General features: G+C 46.7%; 1 protein-coding gene across 1 annotated transcript; it reads right to left on the bottom strand.

Moving 5' to 3' along the window:
- Window positions 1–1,032: 1,032 nt before the first annotated feature.
- On the bottom strand, window positions 1,033–17,138 carry ACAD9 (acyl-CoA dehydrogenase family member 9). Its single transcript, XM_063411944.1, has 21 exons — window positions 17,133–17,138; window positions 16,923–17,028; window positions 16,624–16,856; window positions 16,175–16,504; window positions 14,613–14,706; window positions 13,486–13,587; window positions 13,205–13,311; window positions 12,354–12,454; window positions 10,820–10,898; window positions 9,732–9,906; window positions 9,061–9,134; window positions 7,950–8,025; window positions 7,245–7,315; window positions 6,802–6,921; window positions 5,969–6,097; window positions 5,146–5,225; window positions 4,536–4,662; window positions 3,225–3,302; window positions 2,627–2,755; window positions 1,776–1,848; window positions 1,033–1,326 (listed from the first exon to the last, which is right to left on the bottom strand). The coding sequence occupies exons 1-21, from the start codon at window positions 17,136–17,138 to the stop codon at window positions 1,226–1,228; spliced, it is 2,391 nt and encodes a 796-aa protein (XP_063268014.1). The 3' UTR covers window positions 1,033–1,225.
- Between the last annotated feature and the right edge of the window lie 5,140 nt (window positions 17,139–22,278).

Below are 22,278 nucleotides of genomic sequence, written 5' to 3'. Positions count from 1 at the left end.
ACTTGACCTTAAGCTCTCCCAGCTTAACACTGATTATTCTGTCAGTAAACAGGGAAATTCAGTGCTTGCCTCCAGCATTCGCCAAGATTTTCAAAGTGTCATTCACCACCCCTTCCGAATAATCCAAGCTGCGATGCACATCTAGAAGGGAGCAGAGATGAGAACCATTTCCATGCTGTGCTGGGATCCCCTTCTGCCTTAGGGAACTGGGCACTGCAAGGGGGTCGGGTAAGGCCGTGGCAGCCAGATGTGAATGGACATGGCCAAAGGTGCAGAGGGGCCTGGGGAGCTCTGGGCTGCCTCTGGTCACTCTCCACACTCTTTGCAGGCCCTCTGCAGCATCCCCGGAGGGGCAGCTGGAGCAGCCCAGGGCCCCAGGGGCTCCCTCCCTCTCACAGAGGAAACCCTGCCCACAGCCCTGGGGAAAAGCATCCCCAAGGCTTCCCGGGGAGAAGGGAGCGCTGTCCCGGGAAAGGGGAGCCAGGCCGCCGGCTCACCTGCTCCCCGCGCTGGCCACGGAGCAGCCTGGGCAGCCCTGGCAGGCAGGGCCACTGCCAGCAGGAGCAGGAGGAAGAGGCGCAGAGCACGGGCCATGGTGCCTTGCCCTCTGCCAGTCCCGCAGCTCTTGCTGCCACCGCTGTCCCGACACCGCTGTCCCAAGGTCAGCACCGCTGCTGCCGCCGCCGCTGCTGCCGCTGCAGCTGTGCTCAGGCACCGAGTGCTCGGTCGCTGTGGTGCTGTGCAACCACGGGGCTCTGGGCCCTCTGTGAGCTCACAGCCTGCTGTGACCTCAGCCTGCTGTCACCTCACAGCCTGCTGTGACCTCACAGCCTGCTGTGACCTGAGCCTGCTGTGACCTCAGAGCCTGCTGTGACCTCAGCCTGGTGTCACCTCAGCCTGCTGTGACATCAGAGTGTGCTGTGACCTGACCACACAATCCCTTCCCTGGGAAGAAACATCTCCCCATGCAAACTTCACCCGTATTTATCCAGCTCCAAGGGGAACAGATGTATATATATCTAATAAAGTAACTTCAGCTTTAAATAAAATCTCTTTATTTATCATTTTCATATGAAGTTGTAGTTAGAAAGAAGTTTTATTTTATACATTTAGTATAGTTACATTTAGTGAAGACATTAAGAGATGTTTTTAAGGTGTCAAATACTGGAAGTGCAGCGAATTCCTCCCTGATTTACATTCCTCAGTGCCTGCTGTCAGGGAGGGATCAGAAGGTCCTGTCCAGGGGGTGGGAGCAGATGTATGCCCTCTTCTCCAGGACCTGCTTTGCAGCTTTTTTAATGCAATCATCCAGGTTTTCCTCAGCATCTATGGAGAAACAGAGAAAAGTCAACTAAGGTACCATAAAGAGTTGTTCTAAATTTGTTTCAAAAAGTGTTTTTGAATACAAATCTAAGTGTGTGAGTGCCAGGAAGAAACGGAGCATTCTCTTCTAGAAAAGACAGATTATTACAGACTACTTCAGACAGCCAGTGCCCAACTGGTCAGTACTTCTCAAAGAGTCCAAATCCCTAATTTCTATCAGTTACTGGTCAGGAGTATTTGCTGCTGATAGATTTTATATTCCTCAAAAAGAGAACCCTGGCAGTTTGCTTTAGCTATGAAGTGAAGAGACTCTTTTCAACAGGTTCCAGCTCTGCTCCTTGTTTGAATTAAAAGCAGAGGAAAACTCTTCTGTTGGTCACATCAAACCCACCTTCTTTTGATCACAGTTTGTGAAAGACACAAGACACTAAAAATCATTTTAGAGTACTTACATTTTTCTAATTGAGCCAGGGCATAATTATTCTTGAAATAGGCTTCTGTGCAGAAGATATTTGTAAGAAGCACCTGGAAAAGGAGTAAAACTGAGTTAAAAATGGTGAATTTCATAAACAAAACCATATAGTAAAAATCTAGTAAATCAAACTTCTGAAAGCCCTTTGATAGTGGAACCCTGCACCCCAGTCAGTGCAGTGCAGCCTCAGCTGTCCCTTTGAGCCCAGAGCTGCCAAAGGGTCAGGGCTGGGATGAGCCTTCACCCAAAACTGGCTCCAAGACTGATTGGGGATCAATCCAGAACAGGGCTCACACAAAGAGCAAAGTCCCAAGGCCAAAGCCAAACCTTCATCAGGTTGGATTTGTGTTAACACTGACTTGTAGAAACTTTGCTCATCCCATAACATAAATGCCACAGTGAAACTTTACATGAGGTACTAAATAACTGCTGTGCTGCACTGAAATACATTGCCCAAATGCCGCTGTGATTTTGTGTTATTATTGTGATTATATTACTATAATATTATATATATTATTATTGTGTTATTATTAGTGATTATATGGAAAGAGCTTGGGAAGAACTGCATGGTGTTAACAGATGTGAGAGAATGAGCAGAGTTGTGATGAGGTTCTAAATGTCTCTGTATGTTTTGAAGAAAACAAAGTTAAACATGAAGTTAAACACGTTTAGAGTGCGCAGCTCAACAAGCAGAGCCCCTGAGAGGCTCCTGCACTCCAGCAGGCTCAGGCACGTTCTGCTGCCCTTTTGTGGGAGAGTTTGCTGCAATTCCCCACAAATGCAGGCTGCCTGCTGCAGGAGCACAGCCCCAGGGGGAATGGCTGCTCTCACCTCGTGGTCGTGGTTCCGGAGGCCGATGCTGATGGAGCGGCTGGCCCGGGAGATGGCCGCGGTCATCGCGTACAAATTGATCACCACATCTGCCACTCTCTTCAGCGCCAGCTGCTCCTCCACGATTGTCTGCCAGAGTGAAAACCAGTGTCAGCTCCTGCTTTCGCAGTCTGAAACTTTAACCAAGCATCAGTGTCCACACTTTGTGTTTAGGTCCAGCTTTATTTCGCATAAACAGGTCAGAAATTATCCGTTAGTTTTGGGTTAACTCAGCTGGACTTTTTAACAGTCTGCTTGTAAAATTGCAGAATTGCCTTAAACCACTTTGCTAAATGCCTGCAGCAGCAGGGTTTGTGCTTGCACAAGGAGAAGAAAACAGCCAATTCACTGAGGGTGCTGGTGCTTTGGTTTTGGTTTTAAAAATGTAACTGTCCATGACACTGAGGTCAGAATGTCAGTGTGTGTTCCCACTCCCAGTGAGAAAGTGGCATGTGAAGGAAGGGCTGGGTCCTGCCACACTCAGTCCCCTGCAGGTCCCAGTGGGGCCCTGAGGATAAACCATTCACCAACAAAGACAACACACAAAATAAACAGTTACCTTGCCAAACCTACTTAGCAGGCCCCTGACTGTAGTTCCAAAATAGTAAACATTTTCTTCAAGTTTTTTGGCACTCTCCTATAAAACAAAACAGAAAATACAACCATTTGAGTAGTTTTGTAACAGAAAAGCAGCACACCCCCACCCCTTTTTAAGAGGACACTGGATTTTCTCTTTTTCAACATTCATCCACTTTGCTGCTGAAAGCCAGACAGGCACTATTCTTTCTCTCAAACATGCATTATAATTTTCTGGAGTTTACTCTCGGTAATTTTCAGTATAGGCTTCTGCTGACAAAAGTCACTAACAGAACATCCCATGAAAAAGATACCTTATCTTTTTTGCTGTTATAACAGAACAGTCATGTTTGGTCATAAAAACCTTTTCCTAAATGATTAAGTAACTCATGTGTAATTCACAGAAATTCTTACCTGAAACTCTGTTACAATTAAACAGGAAAAACTCCTGTGTTTTGTAACTGACCTTACAACAAAGGGCAGCTATTACAGACACTTAAATATGGTGAAGGGCTCAATTTATACAAATTACAAATGGATCTAAACCTGGATTTGCTATAAACACAGGCTCAGAGCAGCCTTCATCCTCCCTTGATACCTGGACAGTAACTGTGACTTCTTACCCTGACATGCTGCCAACATGTGCTTACACTGGAAAATCTCAGTGCTCCTAAGCACACATTGTGGTTTGCAAACAGAGGGGATGGAGCTGTGGCAAGCAGCAAAGGTGTTGGGCTCACACGAGAGACAGGACCCCTGAGAGATGTTTAAATGTGATTTATTGCCTCAGTCTCACGAAGGAGTGAGAACATCTTCACAGCAGGAGAGAGAGCTCACTGTCCGTGGTCAGTGGCCACAAGAGCACAGGTTGCAGGGGTTTTTAAAGGTGAATCAGCCAATAAACTACTGTCACAAAGATTGTTTCTACTTTCACACCAATTGCTAATTAATTTGTGTCACATGTCTTGCTGCAATGCAGACTTTCCTAACCAATCATATACTGACACACTAAACTACCTGCTACTCCTTAAAACTTTTTACTATTTCTGTAACTACTTCTATATCCAAACTTTATAACCTTAAAACTCTCCACTACCTACCTTCATATATCTCTACTACAAACTCACATTGTTGCTTAGGTCTCTAAAGCTGGAAGCCTTTTCCAAGCTCTCAGGCCAAACCCTGTATTCATTTCCATGTTTGGGCCTGCATGCACAAGGATTTGAGAATTTTCTGTGCCTGGATTTCCCCCACAAAGGGAACAAACGTGAGACCTCAGCACTGAGGCCCTTACCTGGAGGCTGGGGTGCACCACCCCACGGTCACCTGCGAGCCCCAGATCCACCTTCCTGCCCAGGGTGTCCTGAACCCTGGTCAGGAACTCCCCCAGGGCCACTCCCACGTTTCCTTTCTTGATTGCTCTGAAATGTTGGGGAAAAAAACGGCTGTTAAGGAAATTCCAGGAGGTTCAGACATAACCAGCTGGAATTCCAAGTGCTTTAGCAAAATGCCTGCAGCCTGTCCATGAATTACCAAGTCTTGATTCATTTTGCTGTGAAGTTTGGAGAACAACTGTGCAGCCTTCAGAGCCATCAGCTGCTCCCCAAGACACCCACAAGGAGTCCCAGAGACCAGTGCTCAATATGCACAATGCAGCTGTAATATTCATTACTGGCCTTGAAAGAAATAATTACAGCTTATGCAAAAGTCTAAGATAAAATGCATTAAATGCTACAACTCCTGAATCTATGAACCATCCCATTAAAAAGACAAAGTAACACTGAACTTTGACAGACAATAAATGGAAAATATTGCAGGTTTTTCCTACAGTTTCTTCTGTTATCTCTAAAGTTATCAGATTCTGTTTAGTTTATTAAAAACTATTACAATAAATAAGAACATACTTAATTTTGTCAGTTAAGATCTTCCCTGCGTGCTGCATCCCTGTCAGTGCAATGTACAGTCTCAGGATTTCATTGGTTCCCTGGAAAAAACAGAAGGGAAAGTGAGACAGGTGGGTAACGAGGATTTACAATACTGAGTGTTTTCCAAGCAGGTCTGTTGTCCCCCTGTGCCCTTCCCACTGTTCCAGAATCAGGTGATGGCTCTCCCCACCCATAAACTGCCTTTTGCCTTATCTCAGTTGTAATTCTGATTTCATGGGGTGTTGCAGAACTCAGGCCCTTTATTATTAAACACACAAATGTATCCCAATGAAAAAGAAAGCAGACTAAATGCATTTTGAGTGAAGAAAGTTCTGCACTGTTCCAGTGAAGGAACATTTCAATAGCTGTAGAACTGCTCAAAATGAGCTGAGTTAAAATCAAGTCTGGCAGTGACTCCAATGTGCACCCAATGGATCACTGACAATCCAGCTTGGAAAGAGAACAAGCTTCAGAACCACCCTTTCTTCTAATATAAATGCCCATCAATAAGTTAATTAAACTTCTGAGTTCATCTTTTGTGAGTTTCCCTACTTCACTTGCGAGAAGCACACAAGAGGAAAGGTTACTGCTGTAACTCACACTGTGGTCAGTCTATAAAAGCTTATTTTATTACAGAGAACCACTACTGATATTCCAAAGAAAACAAGGTTAGTCCTGCAGTCTTACTCTGTCACAGACTGTGCAGCTGAAGGAACAAATCCTGGTCAATCAAAGCTTTCTGCTCACCTTTCCAGCAGGTGTGAGGTGCAGCCTGCAGGGAGAAGGGGATGCTGGCACTTGCCTCAAAGATGAGCAGGATCCTGGTGTCCCGCAGGTAGCGCTCGTAGGGATAATCCTTCATGTAGCCAAGGCCCCCGAGGATCTGCAGAGCCTCACTCACACACGCCCAGGCACCCTCAGAGCTGAACACCTGCAGGACCAGGGCTCAGTCACCACTGAGCAGGGCATAAATCAGCAATAAACACAGCACGCCCTGCTCCGGGGCTGCAGGACACTGCTGCAGTATTTCCTGTGTTACACCAGTCCTGTTAACCTGCAACAGCGTCCCTGTGGCTCAGGGGGTTTGGTCAAACTCAGACAATGCCCTCACAATGCACAGGGCACTCTCCAAAAGGGCACAGCCCAGGGAAAGGGCAGAGCTGCTTGGCTGGAGCCCAGAGCAGGAGTTTCTGCAGTGACCACACCACGAGGGACACCCTGGCAGCCACAGCCTGGATATTCCACAGGGTTTGTTCTGCCACCAGCTCCCTGGGGAAGCTGGCACAGCAGCAGCTTGGTCATGCTGGCAGCTGGAGTGTCACTGAGTGTCCCTGTGCTCCTGTGAGGCCTCCTCAGACCCCAGCTCAGGAGGGCTGTGGTATTCCCAAGCTGTTCCTGCAGCTGGAGTGTCACTGAGTGTCCCTGTGCTCCTGTGAGGCCTCCTCAGACCCAGCTCACGAGGGCTGTGGTATTCCCAAGCTGTTCCTGCAGGTTTTAGGTACCAGTCTGAGCCTGTGGCACACAGACAGAGCAGCAGCTCTCCTTTCAGCTGGCTGCAGTGCTTCTCTCCCCTGTGCCAGTGCAGCCCCTGAGCTCCAAGCTCTGCACACAGAGCCCTTCCCCAGCAGTGCCCACCTTGACCATGGCAGCCTCCACGGAGCAGTCGGGGAGGCCTGGCCTGTCCATCATCCCTGCAGTCAGGTAAGCCATGCTCTCCATCACGTAGGCCTTCACTGCCATCAGACAGAACTTCTCCTGCCACACAGCAACGGAGAAATCACACACAAATTCAGATGCAAAGGCCACAGTCAACACTCAAAAACCCCTGCAGTTTTAGTATGTTTAACATCATCAATTTAATCAATCAGTAAAAAGAACCACTTCAAAACAACAATGCATCAAAAATACTTCTATACATTTTTCATTCCACACATTGAAAAGATCAGTGGACACAAGTCAGCACCAGGTTCACACAAATTTCTAGCAAATCCTTTAAACCACTACAGCCAAAATACCCCCAGTGCAATCTATGCCCTGGCACTTAGCACAGAGATTTAGGTGTTCCATTTTTTTGTTACCTGAATTAATCCAAATTGGCTGAGTTTCTTATTGAATTGTTTCCTGGTACAAGCATACTCTGATGTCAGTTCTTTAAAGAAAGAAAAACAAATCCATCTCAGAAGGGCTGTGACAGACCATTCCTGCTGCTGGTGTCTTTCCCTGGATGGTGACACTCCTGTCAATGCCCTGGAACCCCCCGGCTGTTGTGAAAATCACCCTCACACTGATGGTGTTGATCAAGTCTGGGACCAGCCTGCCAAAGGCTTTGAACCACACGTGTGAATTTTCACTCTGAGAAAAGTAATCAGTTTTGGTGCTAATTGATTTGAGAGACTTCTGTTACTGTTTTGGCTAATTATTGGCAGAAACCAGTTTTATTCCTAATTACTGTGTGTAGCTTTGTGCCAGTTATTCAGGTGGGAGGTTCTAGGGGAGATTACACCTTCCAAAAGCAGTAGTGCAGAGGTTTTTTTCTTGGGAAGAACATTTTACCTCAGGGCAGTCCAACAGAGGCAATAACCTGCCACTCTATCAACTGAACCTACAGTTTATGAAAGGAAAAGATCTTTATTTCAAAACCTCTGCAAACAGGCTCCTAATAACTATTTTTCAAAAAGATTTTAGCGTTTTAAAGATGTCAAAGCATTCACAGCTCCCACTGTGAATGCCCTGCAGTATTTGCCCCAGGCAGAGCAGGTTCTGCTGGCACCCAAGTCACCCACCTATCAACTTCTTAATCATTCCAGCAGATGCACTGCCCATGCTAAATCTTCCACTGTTGAGGATATTCATGGCAACCTGGGAAGAAACAGATGGGGTTTAAGCCACATTCTGCTCCAGAATTCCTTGGATTTCACACTTCCAGCCCTGGGAAGTGCTCTCACATCAGCCACCACAGCATCAGCATTCCCAGGAAAATGCTTCAAAACTGGGCTTTTCCTGCCACCCATTACATCCCATTTTACATCTGAAGTAGAGGATCCAGTGACTTGGAAATAATCTCTGTTCTAATTACAAGAAGGTAAAATGTAGATAAAATGTATTTATCTGCAGCTGGTAAACAACATTCCAGCTAGACAGCACTGCTCCAGTCCATCAGATGAAGAAGAAAACCACAATATTTCTCCCTGCAGCTGACCTGTGATGGCTGCTCTCTGCCTCAGATTCCTTTCAGCAGCACACCACAGAAGGGAACAAGAATGGAGGTGCAGAAATGAAATACAGACCTACAATGTCCAAAAATAGATTTTGGAGCCTGGTGTTGTTTCTCAACATGGGTTACTCAGGTCAAAGTCTGTTAGGAAAGAAGTCACTGTCCTACATTTTAACTTGTCAGGAAGACAAAATTCTTCCTTTAATCTCTACTACATTAAGGAAAATTATTTAATTTAGCATTAAGGGTATCTTTCCTGGGGTGCTGCCAGCGTTTCCTTGTGCACCAATCCAGGCCTGGAGAAGCACCTGACAGCCAGGGCACCTTGGAGCTGGGCTGGCCCCCAGCCATTCCCTGTGCCACATTCCTCTGTCTCCCTTTCCACATTCTGCTGAGGAACCAGCACAGGACATGTCCCCCGTTCAGGACAGAAGGGTGGCTGAAGTCATTCCCTTTTCTGAGGGGTCACCACGAAAAACAACCAAAAGCCCAACAAGAAGAGAAGAAACACAAAATCTGAGGTGATGGCACACTGTGCCCTGTCAGGGGACACCAGTGACCAGTGGGGGAGGTGTCCTCCAGCACTCTGCAGTGCTCACAGCACCCACGAGGAAACTTCAGGGGAAAAAAGTCTCCTTCAGGCTTTTAAAAATCACCAGCAGTTATTCTCCACTGCTTACCTTAAATCCCCCTCCAACTTCTCCAATTACATTCTCTATAGGCACTTTGGTGTTTTCAAAATGTACTTCACAGGCTGAAACACAGAATTAAGTCTTGATTAAATATGACACAGAAATATTTAAAAGACATTCTGGAACTTAAGTCACTATTTGTAGGAAGAAATGAAGTCTTCATAATGCATTGTTCATGACAGAATTACACGTGCTTAGCCAAAGAAGTGAGAATTTGGGAAAAGGCTGTAATTGACATCAATCACTGAGGTAAAATATTAAAAATGTTATGAATGTGCACTGTGTAAACAGAGAACTAGAGTTTTGTCTTTATTTTTAGTTCTAAGGAACTGACTGAAGAGTCATCAAGATGGTGAAAAGCTGCCATCATTAAAAAGCTTAGAAGAGCTGAAGAAAGTGGACTTCTAGATTAAACCTGTTGGCTACTGAATCTCCTGGGGGATTTCTTTCACTGCAAAGTGAGCAAACTCCACAAAATGCATTTCTTATTTCACACCCTGCGTCAGGAAGGACTCCTAGGAAAAACCAGCTAAAGAAACATGAAATACATACTGTAACATGGAATAGGTATTGCTGTGCCTCTGGATTCAGATGATCTAACCAAAATAAACCATTAAACCATTAAAGCATTGCTGCAAACAGTTTTAGGTGACTCTTACTGTTGGAGCCTCGGATGCCCAGTTTGTCCTCGGGCTTGCCGTGGGTGACGCCGCCGAAGTCGCGCTCCACAATGAAAGCAGTGATTTTATCCTTCACCTGCCCGTCCTTATCCACCACCTCTGTCCTGGCAAACACTGTGAAAATGCTTGCCAGGCCACCATTGGAGATCCACACCTGTCGTGAGAGAGGGAGGATGTGTAGGAAATGAACCTGCTGATTTTGTGGGCACAGTTCCCAAGGGTTTGTAATAGGCTGGGCAAAGAACAGAGTGCTGAGAAATTGCTGCTCCTTCCCTTCTAGTGAGGGTCTGCTCCCAGTGTGAGCACATTTCTGAGGAGAGCTGACCATGTGTGCTAAGTTTAGAGCAACTTTAAAACCAGAATGCATTAATTAAAATCCACAGCGCATTTGCACAAAAGCTGGTACATCCTGCTGCTGCTGGCACGTGAGGGATGCAGGGGCAATGCACACTGGACAAACCCTGTGCCCAAAAATTAACTCTGATGAGAAATTCTCTGATCAGCCTCTCCCCCAGGGCAGTTCTCTTTGCACCACAAATGGATCAACAGCTGCAGATCAAGTCTGCAATGCATCCAACACTGCTGAACTCAGGACATGTCTAATTTCTTCAAGACTGGCTTTTGTCACTTTCTTTTAGCAGAAACATTCCAAGCAGCCCTATTTCTACTTAAATATCAAGTTTTCTTTTAAAATCTAGCCTGAAGAATGAAGAGGTGTCAAAATACAGGTTTAGGTTTCCTTTTACCTGAGCTGTCGCAGAGGGGGGTGATTTACTAACTAAACCAACCCTCCTGAAGCTGAACACACAAGTGGGTGATGGAGAAGGAACTTGGGGTGGTTTTCTAATTTTCTTACCAGGGGTTTAATGCAATAATTCCCTAACTAATAATTCCCTAATAATTTTCTATTTTCTTCGTGCCTAAACCAACAAGGGTTATCTTTTTGACATCTTTTGGAGGTTGTTCTCCTTTAGCTTGGAAATCTCCCAATTCCAGTCTGATGTAAAAGACAAGGACACTTCCTACACTTTTACAAACCCTTTCCTGCTCCCAGTCTGAGTGGGTACCTTGGAGCCATTCAACACGAAGTGTTTCCCATCTTCACTCAGGGTTGCTCTGGTCTGGATGGATGCAGCATCACTCCCACTAGAAAATAAACAAGTTATTAATGTTTAAAGAAATTAACATGCATTAAAAAAACAAAACTGCATGTTCTCCCTCTTCCCATCCTTTAAAAAGGACGGGTTCTTAAATAGCAGGAGATCAGTTTTAGCTTTTAACTAACACAGAAGCTCACTGGATTGAACAGCTCTAGAAGTTACCTGAGGGGACATTTGTGTTCATTACCATTTCATCAGGGTTATGACCTGACCAGAATGTGCAGAATTACACAAAAGCAACATTTTGGAGCTCACTTTGAGCTATGTGAACAAACAATGAGCCTGTCACTTAAGTAACACCCCAAATTCTCCCTTTTAGTTTTGGTAGCTCCTTCAATACAGGCTTTTATATTTTGAATAAGAACTGAAAGCATCCTAGAACAGTCACAGCACATCATTTCTGATGTAGCACAAGGCATCCTTTCAATTCAGGGGAGAAATTAAGTAAATGAATTCCTGGGATGGGAACAACAAGAATCAGGGATTTCATGGACACTGCCAAAAGGAACATGCTGGGGAAAGACTAATACACAGTCAGGAGTGCTCCTTTAAAAACTAAAACTAAAACATAGATTTCTATACTGAGGGCACAGGCCCCAGCTGGTGAAGATTTAAGCTCTGGAGCAGTGCAGGTGCAGCAGTGCAGGTGCAGCAGTGAGCCCCTGTGGGGGCACAGGCCCCAGTTAATGAAGATTTAAGCTCTGGAGCAGTGCAGGTGCAGCAGTGCAGGTGCAGCAGTGAGCCCCTGGGGCTGTGGGGGAATAGGCCCCAGTTAATGAAGATTTAAGCTCTGGAGCAGTGCAGGTGCAGCAGTGCAGGTGCAGCAGTGAGCCCCTGGGGCTGTGGGGGAATAGGCCCCAGTTAATGAAGATTTAAGCTCTGGAGCAGTGCAGGTGCAGCAGTGAGCTCGCTGTGGGGGCACAGGCCCCAGTTAATGAAGATTTGAGCTCTGGAGCAGTGCAAGTGCAGCAGTGCAGGTGCAGCAGTGAGCCCCTGTGGGGGCACAGGCCCCAGGTAATGAAGATTTAAGCCATGGAGCAGTGCAGGTGCAGCAGTGCAGGTGAAGCAGTGTGGGGCTGTGGGGGCACAGGCCCCAGTTAATGAAGATTTAAGCCATGGAGCAGTGCAGGTGCAGCAGTGAGCCCCTGTGGGGGCACAGGCCCCAGTTAATGAAGATTTAAGCCATGGAGCAGTGCAGGTGCAGCAGTGAGCCCCTGTGGGGGCACAGGCCCCAGCTAATGAAGATTTAAGCCATGGAGCAGTGCAGGTGCAGCAGTGAGCCCCTGTGGGGGCACAGGCCCCAGTTAATGAAGATTTGAGCTCTGGAGCAGTGCAGGTGCAGCAGTGAGCCCCTGTGGGGGCACAGGCCCCAGCTAGTGAAGATTTAAGCCATGGAGCAGTGCAGGTGCAGCAGTGCGCCCCCGGGGCTGGGACAGCCCACCTGCCCGGCTCGGTGAGGCAGAAGGCGGCGATGTGCTCCCCCGAGGCCAGGCAGGGCAGGTACTTGGCCTTCTGCTCCTCGGTGCCAGCGATCAGGATCCCCTGCAGAAACAAGCACACAGAGCTGCAGCAGCACCCTGGGCAAAGAGAGAGGCAGCTGGCAAGCTCCAGCATCTTCAGAAAGCTTCGTTTGCAAGTTCTGTGGCATGGCAAGAGACAGTTTCATAAACCACAGACTATTTTTGTATTATTTATCAGACATTAAAATATTTCTCATTAGCATTGTCTGCTCAGTTCCAACAGGAATTTTCTCCTGCTGTAACAAATTTAGTGTGGTCTCAAGTTTCTTTCTGCCATCCATCCTCCACCAAAAGGTAAACACCTATGGTTGTATTAAAGTTCAAAACTGACACACACTTGCTCTCACATGAGTTTTCTCTGAGCTCCCCAACACGCAGCCCCAGCCAGCCAAAGCTGCTCTCTTCTGAATTCTTTCCTTCCTCATCCCCCCAGCCCCCCGATACTCTGTTTCATTATGTCAATTACATCATTACATCATTATTTCAATTCTATTTATTCTAGCTACTTTAAACAAGTTTGGTCAGTTAAAAATAATACAACTTGGGATCATTTAGAGTAGTTTTCCTAAGAATAAATATCCCAACAGTAACTTTCTTATGTACTTCCTATCCAGCCTCTCTGTCTTACACTGAACCCCTGCCAGAGGCTGCTGGGGACTCCAACAACCCGACTGATGCTTCCCCAGTAATTCTGATTTTTTCCCCCAGGCCCCACATTTTCCTCTTCACCTTTTCCACGCAGTGTGTGCAGGAGCACAGGACCCAGCATTACCTTCAGCCCGATGGCCTGGTGAGCTGCCAGGGTCACTGCAATGGAGCCATCCAGAGATGTGATCTCTCCCAGACGTGCGTACATGGTGTTTGACAGCCCCAGCCCACCTGCAACAGCACCAGCCTTGATCTCAGCACAGTTAACAGGCTCCTTCCCCCCCAAAAAAAATCCATTTCAAGTACAGAAATCCAGGAGTGCAACAGCTTTAGCTAGAGAGTTACAAAAGTGACACAGAATGCACCCCTAAATGCACGGGGTTGTTCTTTGTGACATTTACTCACCATATTCCTCTGGAATCTGCATGCCAAAGAGACCCAGGTCCTTCAGTCCTTGTAAGGTTTCAGGTGGGATTTTTGCATCCTGATCGATTTTCTTTGAGTCCACTACAAATACAGAAGATTTTCTCATTTAACACTGTGTTTCTTGGTGCCCAGAGCAGCTGTGACACTGCAGCATTCCCCCAGCAGGGACAAGGTCACTGGTGAGACTTCTCACCCCCAGCTTCACAAGAATTTCTTCTTTCTGGCTCCAGCCTAACTCTCCTGTTTGTCCTCATGACATATTCAGGAAAAAGACTTGGAGGTGGGAAAAATCCAGCATTTATTTCATTTTTTTGAACATTTCTACTGGTTCTGCATGTGAGCAGATTCCAAGACTGGAATAACCAAAGTATTTCCAGGATTTTCTATCTGAACCAAGTCTAAGTTGTGAATACCAGAAAAGAAAAAAGCACATAAATGAGGTAGTTAGAAAATCTTGTTCTTAGGAGATTTTAGATTCTTGGGGGATTAAGAGAGCTGTTCTGTACCATGGCAGTGAAAACAAACAGGAATCATATTTTCTCCAGACTCCATCATATGACCCTTTTATTCCTCCCCTAAACATCAGGTTGTTTACTCCATAAATTATGTTCCCCCACAGAGCAAAGAATTAAAAAATGGAATTTAAATAAATTCTTTAATTACTGTCAGTGAGCAGCACCACAGTTTTACAGTTAAAATCCCCTGGACCTCACAAATTGTGATGTGTGACAACCACTGGCCAGTCAGTTTTAGCAGAGTAGAACAGTAAAAAAGGAAAAAAAGGAAAAAAAACCCCACAATATATGAAGTGGTAAAAAGCACAATTCAGCTGAACTAAAACCAATTTCAAATCCTATCTTTATCCCAGGATGCTGTAACATCCTTGGTTTTTTCCTGGTGTGGAGATTTAATTCTTCTGATCAGCACCCAAATACTCCCCAAAAATCCTATAAATGGACATGCTACAGAATCAGCATCACCATGTGAGCAGCAAAAAATGCATAAAATAAATTGTTTTAAGTATAATAATCTTGTTTAACAGCTATAGCTAAATAATTTTGTAATCTCTAAGTCACTTGCATGGATAAAAAAACATAATAATATACCTTCTTCATTGAAGAACTTTTCGACAGGTTCCACAAACTGGTTGATCTCTGCCAGTTCTTCCTTGCTAATTTCTGGGTAAGGAAAAACTTCTTCCTGAAATAGGAGAATCATTTAATAATTTTTAATACACAAATCATGCAGTTGAAATAAAAAAATATGGTTGATATGCCTTGCAAAGACTCTAGAACACTGTGCAAATTAAAAACTGTGGAAAATGTTCTGAAACAGAAACAGAGCTCCACAGGACCCAACTTTATTACACACCAAAACCAGAGCAGAGGGTGTTACCTGAGCAACAGAAACATTAGGGAGAAACCAACAGAGTTTTAAAGAACTACGAGGATGCAAAAATCCTTCACCACCCACGAGCTTCGTCAGTGTAACCCTATTTAGGGATGGATAAAAAATAAGTTTAATTTGTGTCAAAATCAATGAGCTGTTCTGTTTCCAAAGCTCAGCCTGTGAACTCTGTCCCTTGCAAACAGCCAGCACATTTCACCTGTCACTGCCTCGAGGACAAAGGGAGGGAGTGCCACCACTCCCTGTCACCGCCAGGTGTTCTGGCCATAAACTGGGAGCAGCACGGCCTGACAGGTTTGAGTTGGTAAAAAATCCAAGCAAGGAACACAAGGAGCGGGAGGCTACGTGAGAAGCACGCTTCTAATTTTTACTGCCTTTCCCCTTTTAAACAGAATTTATCTCTGTCCACACAAATCTGCTCACGATACTCTGAGCAATGATATCAGCGTCAAAAATTCAGGACCTGGGAAATGCTAGAGGTTTTCAGAATGCTGTTGTATTGAAATTTGAGAGAAGAAACACCCCAGACATATCTGAAGAGGTGTTTAACACCGTGGAGCCTGAGTGCTGCCTGTTGTAACACTTCACCTGACAAGCTCTGTTGCAGGAAACTATTGCTCAGTTCATTTCAGTGGATTTGAGTTATTCCTCCTTTCAGTTTACTTCACCCTGAGATCTCTGATAAATGCACACTCTAAGCCGTGCATTAACAAACCCTGGTTAATTACAGCATCTTAGCTTGTCCAGTGGCATCTCAAGGCACGAGAATTCCAGTCTTTCCTATCCAAACTCTAGGCAGAAATTCTCACGAAGTCTCGTTCCTCGAAGCACAAGCCGAGAATAAAGCGATGCGGGTTTGTGGCACGCCCAGAGCAGTGGCACACGAGTTAGCAGGGGGATCGCGGGGCTGGCGGGCACGGGGGCTGCGGCTCGGCACAGCTGCCGGTGCTGCTTGTTTGGGTCATTTACGCGAATTTACATGAATTTACACGGATCGCGTGCTCTGTGTGCGAAGGGACACCCGGGACGCCTCCCGGGCACCCGGTGCAGGGCAGGGAGCTGGGCAGGGGCTCCGGCCCGGGCTGGGCACAGGGCACGGGCCGAGGGCTCGCACCGACCCTGCCGCCGCGGGCATCGGCAGCTGGGAGAGCCCCGGGGGTGCTGCCGGCCAGCCCAGCCCCGGTCTGTGCCCCCGCCGTGCCCTCCCCGCCGTCCGGCGCTGCAAGGGCACGGCAGCCCCGGGCCGGCCTCGCGGACCCACCTTGCGCAGGGTGCCCAGGAACAGCTCCTTGGCGAAGGCGCGGCGGGGCGCGGCCGTGCGCAGCCCGCGGGCGGCGGGGCCGGGCCGGGGCCGGGCCCAGCGCAGGGCCCGCAGCAGCCGCACCGCGCTCATGGCCGCGCTCGGCGCTCCGCTGACGGCAGCGCCAGCGCCCGGCCCGGCCCCGGGGCGGGGCACGGTCACACGGCCCCGGCGGGCGGTGCTTCGCTCGTGGTGACCGTGGCGATAGAGCCGGTCATGGCTTGGCTCATCCGGCCCGGGGCGGGGCACGGCCGCACAGCCCGTGCGGGCGGTGCTTCGCTCGCAGGGACCGCGGGATAGAGCCCGTCACGGCTGGGCTCACCCGGGGCGGGGCACGGTCACACAGCCCGTGCGGGCGGTGCTTCGCTCGCAGGGACCGCGGGGACAGAGCCGGTCATGGCTGGGCTCACCCGGGGCGGGGCACGGCCGCACGGCCCCGGCGGGCGGTGCTTTCGCTCGCAGGGACCGTGGGGACGGGGATAGAGCCCGTCACGGCTCGGCTCATCCGGCCCGGGGCACGGCCCCACGGCCCCACAGCCCGTGCGGGCGGTGCTTTCGCTCACAGGGACCACGGGATAGAGCCGGTCATGGCTTGGCTCATCCGGCCCCAGAGCCTCACTGGGCAGCGTTTCTCTCGCAGGGACTGTGGGGACGGGGACAGACCCGGTCACGGCTTGGCTTATTCGCCCTCACAGCCCCACAGCCTCACTGGGCAGCGCTTCGCTCGCAGGGACCGCGGGCACGGCTCCAAAGCCGCTCACGGCTTCTCTCAGCCGGGTTCTCTCCGGTGCCCTCCCCTCCCGGCCCGGCAGCTCCTGCATGAGCCGCACCGGGAAACAGCTCTTGGTGCATCCAGGGTGCCTCTAAACGCCCTCCTGAGGGGAAGGCAGCGGAGCAGCCGGGGAGCAGCCCCGCACACCGGCATCGCCGCATCCCCGCGTGGATCTGCCGGGCTGCAAAGCGAGCGCGTGGAAATCGCCCCAAAATCTCCATCCGAGCCGAGCTCCCCCTGGCCCCTGTGTCGGGAGCCGGAGCAGGGCGGTGCCGGCAGCTCCAGCCGTGCCCTGGGCGGCCCCGCACGCCTCCAGCCCTTTCCACACATCAGAAGTGCCGGAGACAGAGCACCGTGCCTGCCCTGAGCGCTGCCCTGCACCCAGCGGTCCTTTTCCCCCGCCATCCCCCGTGCAGCAGGTTTTGTCTTTTTTAAAAAACCCAAGTGCCAAACCCGTGGGAAATTACCGAGCCCGCTACCCGGCACTGAAATCTGGTTGAGAAGCCCCCACTGCTCCCCTTCTGAACCAGAAATCGCGGGCAGGTTTGTGGCATCATCGCCCCACAGCTGCTGCCTCACCTGCAGGGGGCTGGGACACACACCGACACACAAGGGATTTCTGCGAGCTAAACTTCATTTACCAAGGGTAGAATTAATTTATTTGGACTATTTCTTTCAAATAAAACAAGCCCTTTACAAGGCTGCCGCTACTCTCTCATTTTAGGCATCTCCACGTCCACCTGCCCTCGTTTTGCTTTGGTCTGTGTGGAACTGCAGAATGTGACAAAGTGGCATTTACAAAAAGGACAAGTAAACACAGGCTTGAAAGAAAGGATTAACAGAGCATGGTAAAAACTGCTGGAAGAAAATGATCCAAGCAGTGAAAACAAGGCTGGGCACTTGGGAAGCACAGGGAAAAGATGCCTCATCAGGAGGTTCAAAGGAGCTGAAGCAGCAGCCAGCACACTCCACCCTGTGTGTTCATTCAGCAGGCATGAGGATGGCACTGTGAGCGTATCCTAAATAAACATCTGGGGTTTTCCAGTCACAGGGGTGGCATCACAGCCACAGCACAAAACTGCAGGCAGGCCATCCCTGGCACAGAGAATCCTCTGTTCCTGCACAGCCTTTCAGGGCTGTGTGAACCAGAGCTGAAATCACACTCCTGGCAGCTGCAGTTCTCTGCAGAATCTCCCCATCCAGACCTGAGACATCTTCAAACTGCCCTGCACACAACTGCACAATCTACTGGGAAAAAAAAAATCTGTATTTTTGCCTTCTGCTTGAGCAGCCTGCCCAGCCTTTTCCTTTCCCCACTTTTATTTATGACTCCTCTGCTATCTGTGCCACAGGTATTCATCCACGTGTTCCCGTCATTTGAGATTCCCTTCCTGGGCCAGCTAATCCCTCAGCTGTTCCAGCTCCTCATAACTCACATTTTGTTAACAACCACAACTCCCACAGTGATGTCCATTCCAGCCCATTCCACACACAAGTGGAAGAATTCCCTCCTGAGAAGGAATTAATGCAAGAGAAGTAAAGATCAGTAAATTACTACAATAAAATTACCCTTCAGTTTTCCTTTTTATTCTTCTGTATTTTTCCAGCAGCTGTTTAAAAATTGGTGTTCGAGAATAAGATGACCTGATAACATTTAGCTCTTTGAGACATAGATATTTTATTTACTGAAAAAGTGTTACTAAATTACTTTACAGAAACATTCACCAGGCTTTGCAGCCCTTCCAGGAAAAGACATAAAATTCCTCCTCTCTTTATGCAATCACTGTTTGCTCCTTTTCAACCTGACAGACGGTATGAAAGTTTTGCACTGACATTGATAATTGTCTTTCCCACAGGCATGTGATGATGTGCTCATTGCATCACCTCCTGGCTTGGAATATTGTTTTAAAAAGCTGATTCACAAACCAAATCCTGGGAAAGGTGAGGGCAGGAACTGGTATTTCCACTCTAGCTCCCAGTTACGTGCTGTGGAAGGGATGTGAGGTGTTTGAAACACAGATGTTAACACAGTCACTGCACAAATACATAAATAATTTGTCCAAGCTGTTGTCCATCCACACTTACTGGACTGTGGCCATCTAAGAAACCTCCTGAAAAATAAAGATACATTCTGTTAACAAAAGGGATTCCTTACAACTGCAGGTGGCACTTGCAGGGAAATTGTCCATCAGCTCTGCCATGTTAGATTAAAAGGAAGCACTAAATTGCCTCATGTTTTGAAGTATTTAATATTTTATTTCACATTTTAATTTTTTTTAACAGCCAGAAAAATTTAATTTTTTTAATTTTTTTTTTTTAATTTAATTTTTCAAGCAAGGGAGAATAGGCCAAAGAATGTACTGAAATCAAGTTTGTGCTCAGAGATAACCTGAACTCAGGGCAGGAAAGAAGCTGTTGCTGTGGGATTGCACCCAAGGAGCTGCAGCCAGCCTGGAGAGAGCTGTGTCACACTCAGGTGACAGGGACAAGGGAGAGGACAGGGCTGGCTATAAAAAGACCTTGCAGTAAGTGGATAAAGCACATCTTGGCACCATTAATGAGTACAGAAGGGAGATGGGTCCAGAACCTCTTTGCCAAAATAAACTTTATTACACTCTAACGTTGGAGAGAAGGAAGGAGCTCCATGAGCTCAGGACCATTTAATTAATAATTATCAGTCCAATAACTTGCTCCATCCCAGCTGAGGCACCTGTTTCTCCCTTTTCCCATCTGGGAAGAGGAACAGATGACCCAAAATGCCTTTTCATCAGTTTTTTTGCAAAATCATTCCAAATTCCTGCAGTCAGAAGAATTGTTCAGGACACGTGCCCTGTGGTTAACTACTAATGTTTAGACAGGTGTGTGTATACATATACATATACATATACATATACATATACATATACATATACATATACATATACATATACATATACATATACATATACATATACATATACATATACATATATATATATATATATATTTGCATGAAGCTACACTGGCAGTCTGCAAATATGTGAGCAGGGTCATGGAATATTGCAACAGCCCAGAAAGCTGCATGTTGCAGCAAAAAAAATAGGAAGAGCAGAAACAAAGTTTCCTCCCCCTTCAGGCATAAAATACACAAATGGCTTTTACAAAATACACAAATACGCAATACACAAAAGCGATTTTGAAAATTTACAGACTGGCATAGCAGAGGAATTAGCACATAATCAAGGACATTTTTAAAACCTGCTGAAAAGCCACAAAAATTCAGGGCTATAAACACCTGGGATGCATAAAGTCTGAATTGGAATATTCAGCATGTTTGTCACTGGGCTGGAAAAGGTTGCTGCTCTTCCAGACTCAGGGGTTGAAAGATAGCAGAAGTATCCCCAGCTCTGGTGATTGCAGGGATGTGTTTGGTTGGTTGATTTGTTGGGGTTTGGTTGGGGTTTTTTTGGATGTTATTTTTAATTACAGCAGAGTCATCATTTTGGAGCCCAGTGTAAGAGCTGAGGCAGAAGCAGAGACTACCAGAAAGATGGCAAGGACAATATACAGGATGAATCATTAAATACAAATGTTCTCTCTTGTTGGAGATGGACATAAAGGAATATTAATTAGCCAGCAAAATGAAGAAATAATCAGCCAAGAGCACATGGGGAGCTGGTGGAAGATGCTCACAGGGGCAGGCACCTCCCTGCAGGGTCCCACACTCAGCTGAGCTCTGCTCCTATAAAAAAATCACTACAAAATCTGGCAATGATTAAATGAATTCATTTCCAGCCCTGGTTCACTCTGATCCCACTGCTGAGTCACAGAACTGCTGCACAGTCCCTGCTTTTCCCACTTCCCTGGACACAAACCCAGGGCCCATTTCCTCATCAAAGGAGGCACTGTGCTGTGGCAGAGCTGAGAAGCTGCAGAGCAAAGACATTTCCATCTTACACTCCTAATATTTCATTTGCCTTGCAATGAATTTCCCCTGCTCATCTTGTTAAAGACAGATCATTTTTGCTTTGCTCATTACACAGCCCTGTCTAAAGCACTGTGTCCAAGTATGAAAAATAAATGGAAGCTCCAGTGGTGTCATTTCCCAGCAGAGCTGATCAACTGCACTCTCCTGTGGCTGCTTTCAGCTGCTGTGTCTCATGAACCATGCTGCTAATTTCACATCTCAGTTACTGCAAAAATGCTAAATAAAGGGGATTTTAAAAAAAAATTATCCCTAAAATTATGCATTTATTCACACATGGCAAAAATGATAAATCTAAACATTTTAAAAAAGTGATGGCTTCAAGTCAGCATCACCCACACAACTTTCATCTAAGTTGCTTAGCTGAGGAAGTACTTCCAGCAGAAATATTAATTGAAGATTTTCCTGACTTTCATCACCAGCCTCATCCTGCAGTTGATTTAGCTTTGCTGAGTAATACAGGATTTGGCTTTAATTCTTGAAATAATAGGAAAGAGAAAGAATGCCTACTAAAAAATACACCTAAAATGAAATATTTGTGTCATTTAGATATTTCTATTAGACTGGTTGTGCTATGTTGTCTTCCAGGAATTTTATGTCAACAAAATACAGCAGCAAAAATCGCTAAGTAGGGTAAAAAATCCAGAAAGATTCCTTTGGGAAAGGTGCACTTAATGCAGCTGTAACACAGGGTGGAGATGAATAAAACACTGCACAACTATTAAAATAAAATAAATATACACTTAAATACTATACCTGTTTTTATGAAATTCTGAATGAAAATCAATCATTACAGCCAACCGGAAAAAACAAAGTTAAGTGGAATTCATTGATTGTTGCGTCAACAAAAATCTGAAGAAAGACATGGATGAAACATTTAAAGTTCTTTGTTTTGTTTTTCTGTCCTTTTAATCTTGCATTTCTTTATTTCAACAAAAAATACAAAAAAAAACCACTTGGAAAAGAACTTGTTGCTAAAAAGCTGCTGTCTAGAAGAGCTTGAGTTGTTTATTGCATGACAACTCATTGCTGCAATCTGTGTGTGCACTGCCATGTGCAGACCTCTTGCCTTCTCAAAATGTATTCAAATTTTACCAATCCTAATTTCTAAACCAGGAATGGAAGTCTCAGTGAAGAACAGCTCTGCAAATTCTTCTGTTTCCAGCAGAGGATGTTTCTGTGGCACAGAGGCACTGTCACCTTCCAAGGGGTCCCACAGCTCAGAGGGTGGCACAGGGGATGGTGGTAACTGTGTACTTACCTATCAACACGAGAATCATTGATGAAGATGCACATCCTGAAATTAGAGCCCTCCAGAAACAGGTCATA

Source organism: Prinia subflava, chromosome 14 (genome assembly GCF_021018805.1).
Source record: "Prinia subflava isolate CZ2003 ecotype Zambia chromosome 14, Cam_Psub_1.2, whole genome shotgun sequence".
NCBI classification, from domain to species: domain Eukaryota; kingdom Metazoa; phylum Chordata; class Aves; order Passeriformes; family Cisticolidae; genus Prinia; species Prinia subflava.
Note: the sequence above shows the minus strand (reverse complement) of the source record. Positions and strands in the feature narration are given on the sequence as shown.

Excerpts from the sequence above, each read along its gene's own strand:
- ACAD9 (XM_063411944.1), bottom strand. Across the intron at positions 12,455-13,204 it reads ACCAGGCCATCGGGCTGAAG|GGGATCCTGATCGCTGGCAC; the intron begins GTAATGCTGGGT and ends TTGTTTCTGCAG. Across the intron at positions 6,922-7,244 it reads GCCAATTTGGATTAATTCAG|GAGAAGTTCTGTCTGATGGC; the intron begins GTAACAAAAAAA and ends GCTGTGTGGCAG.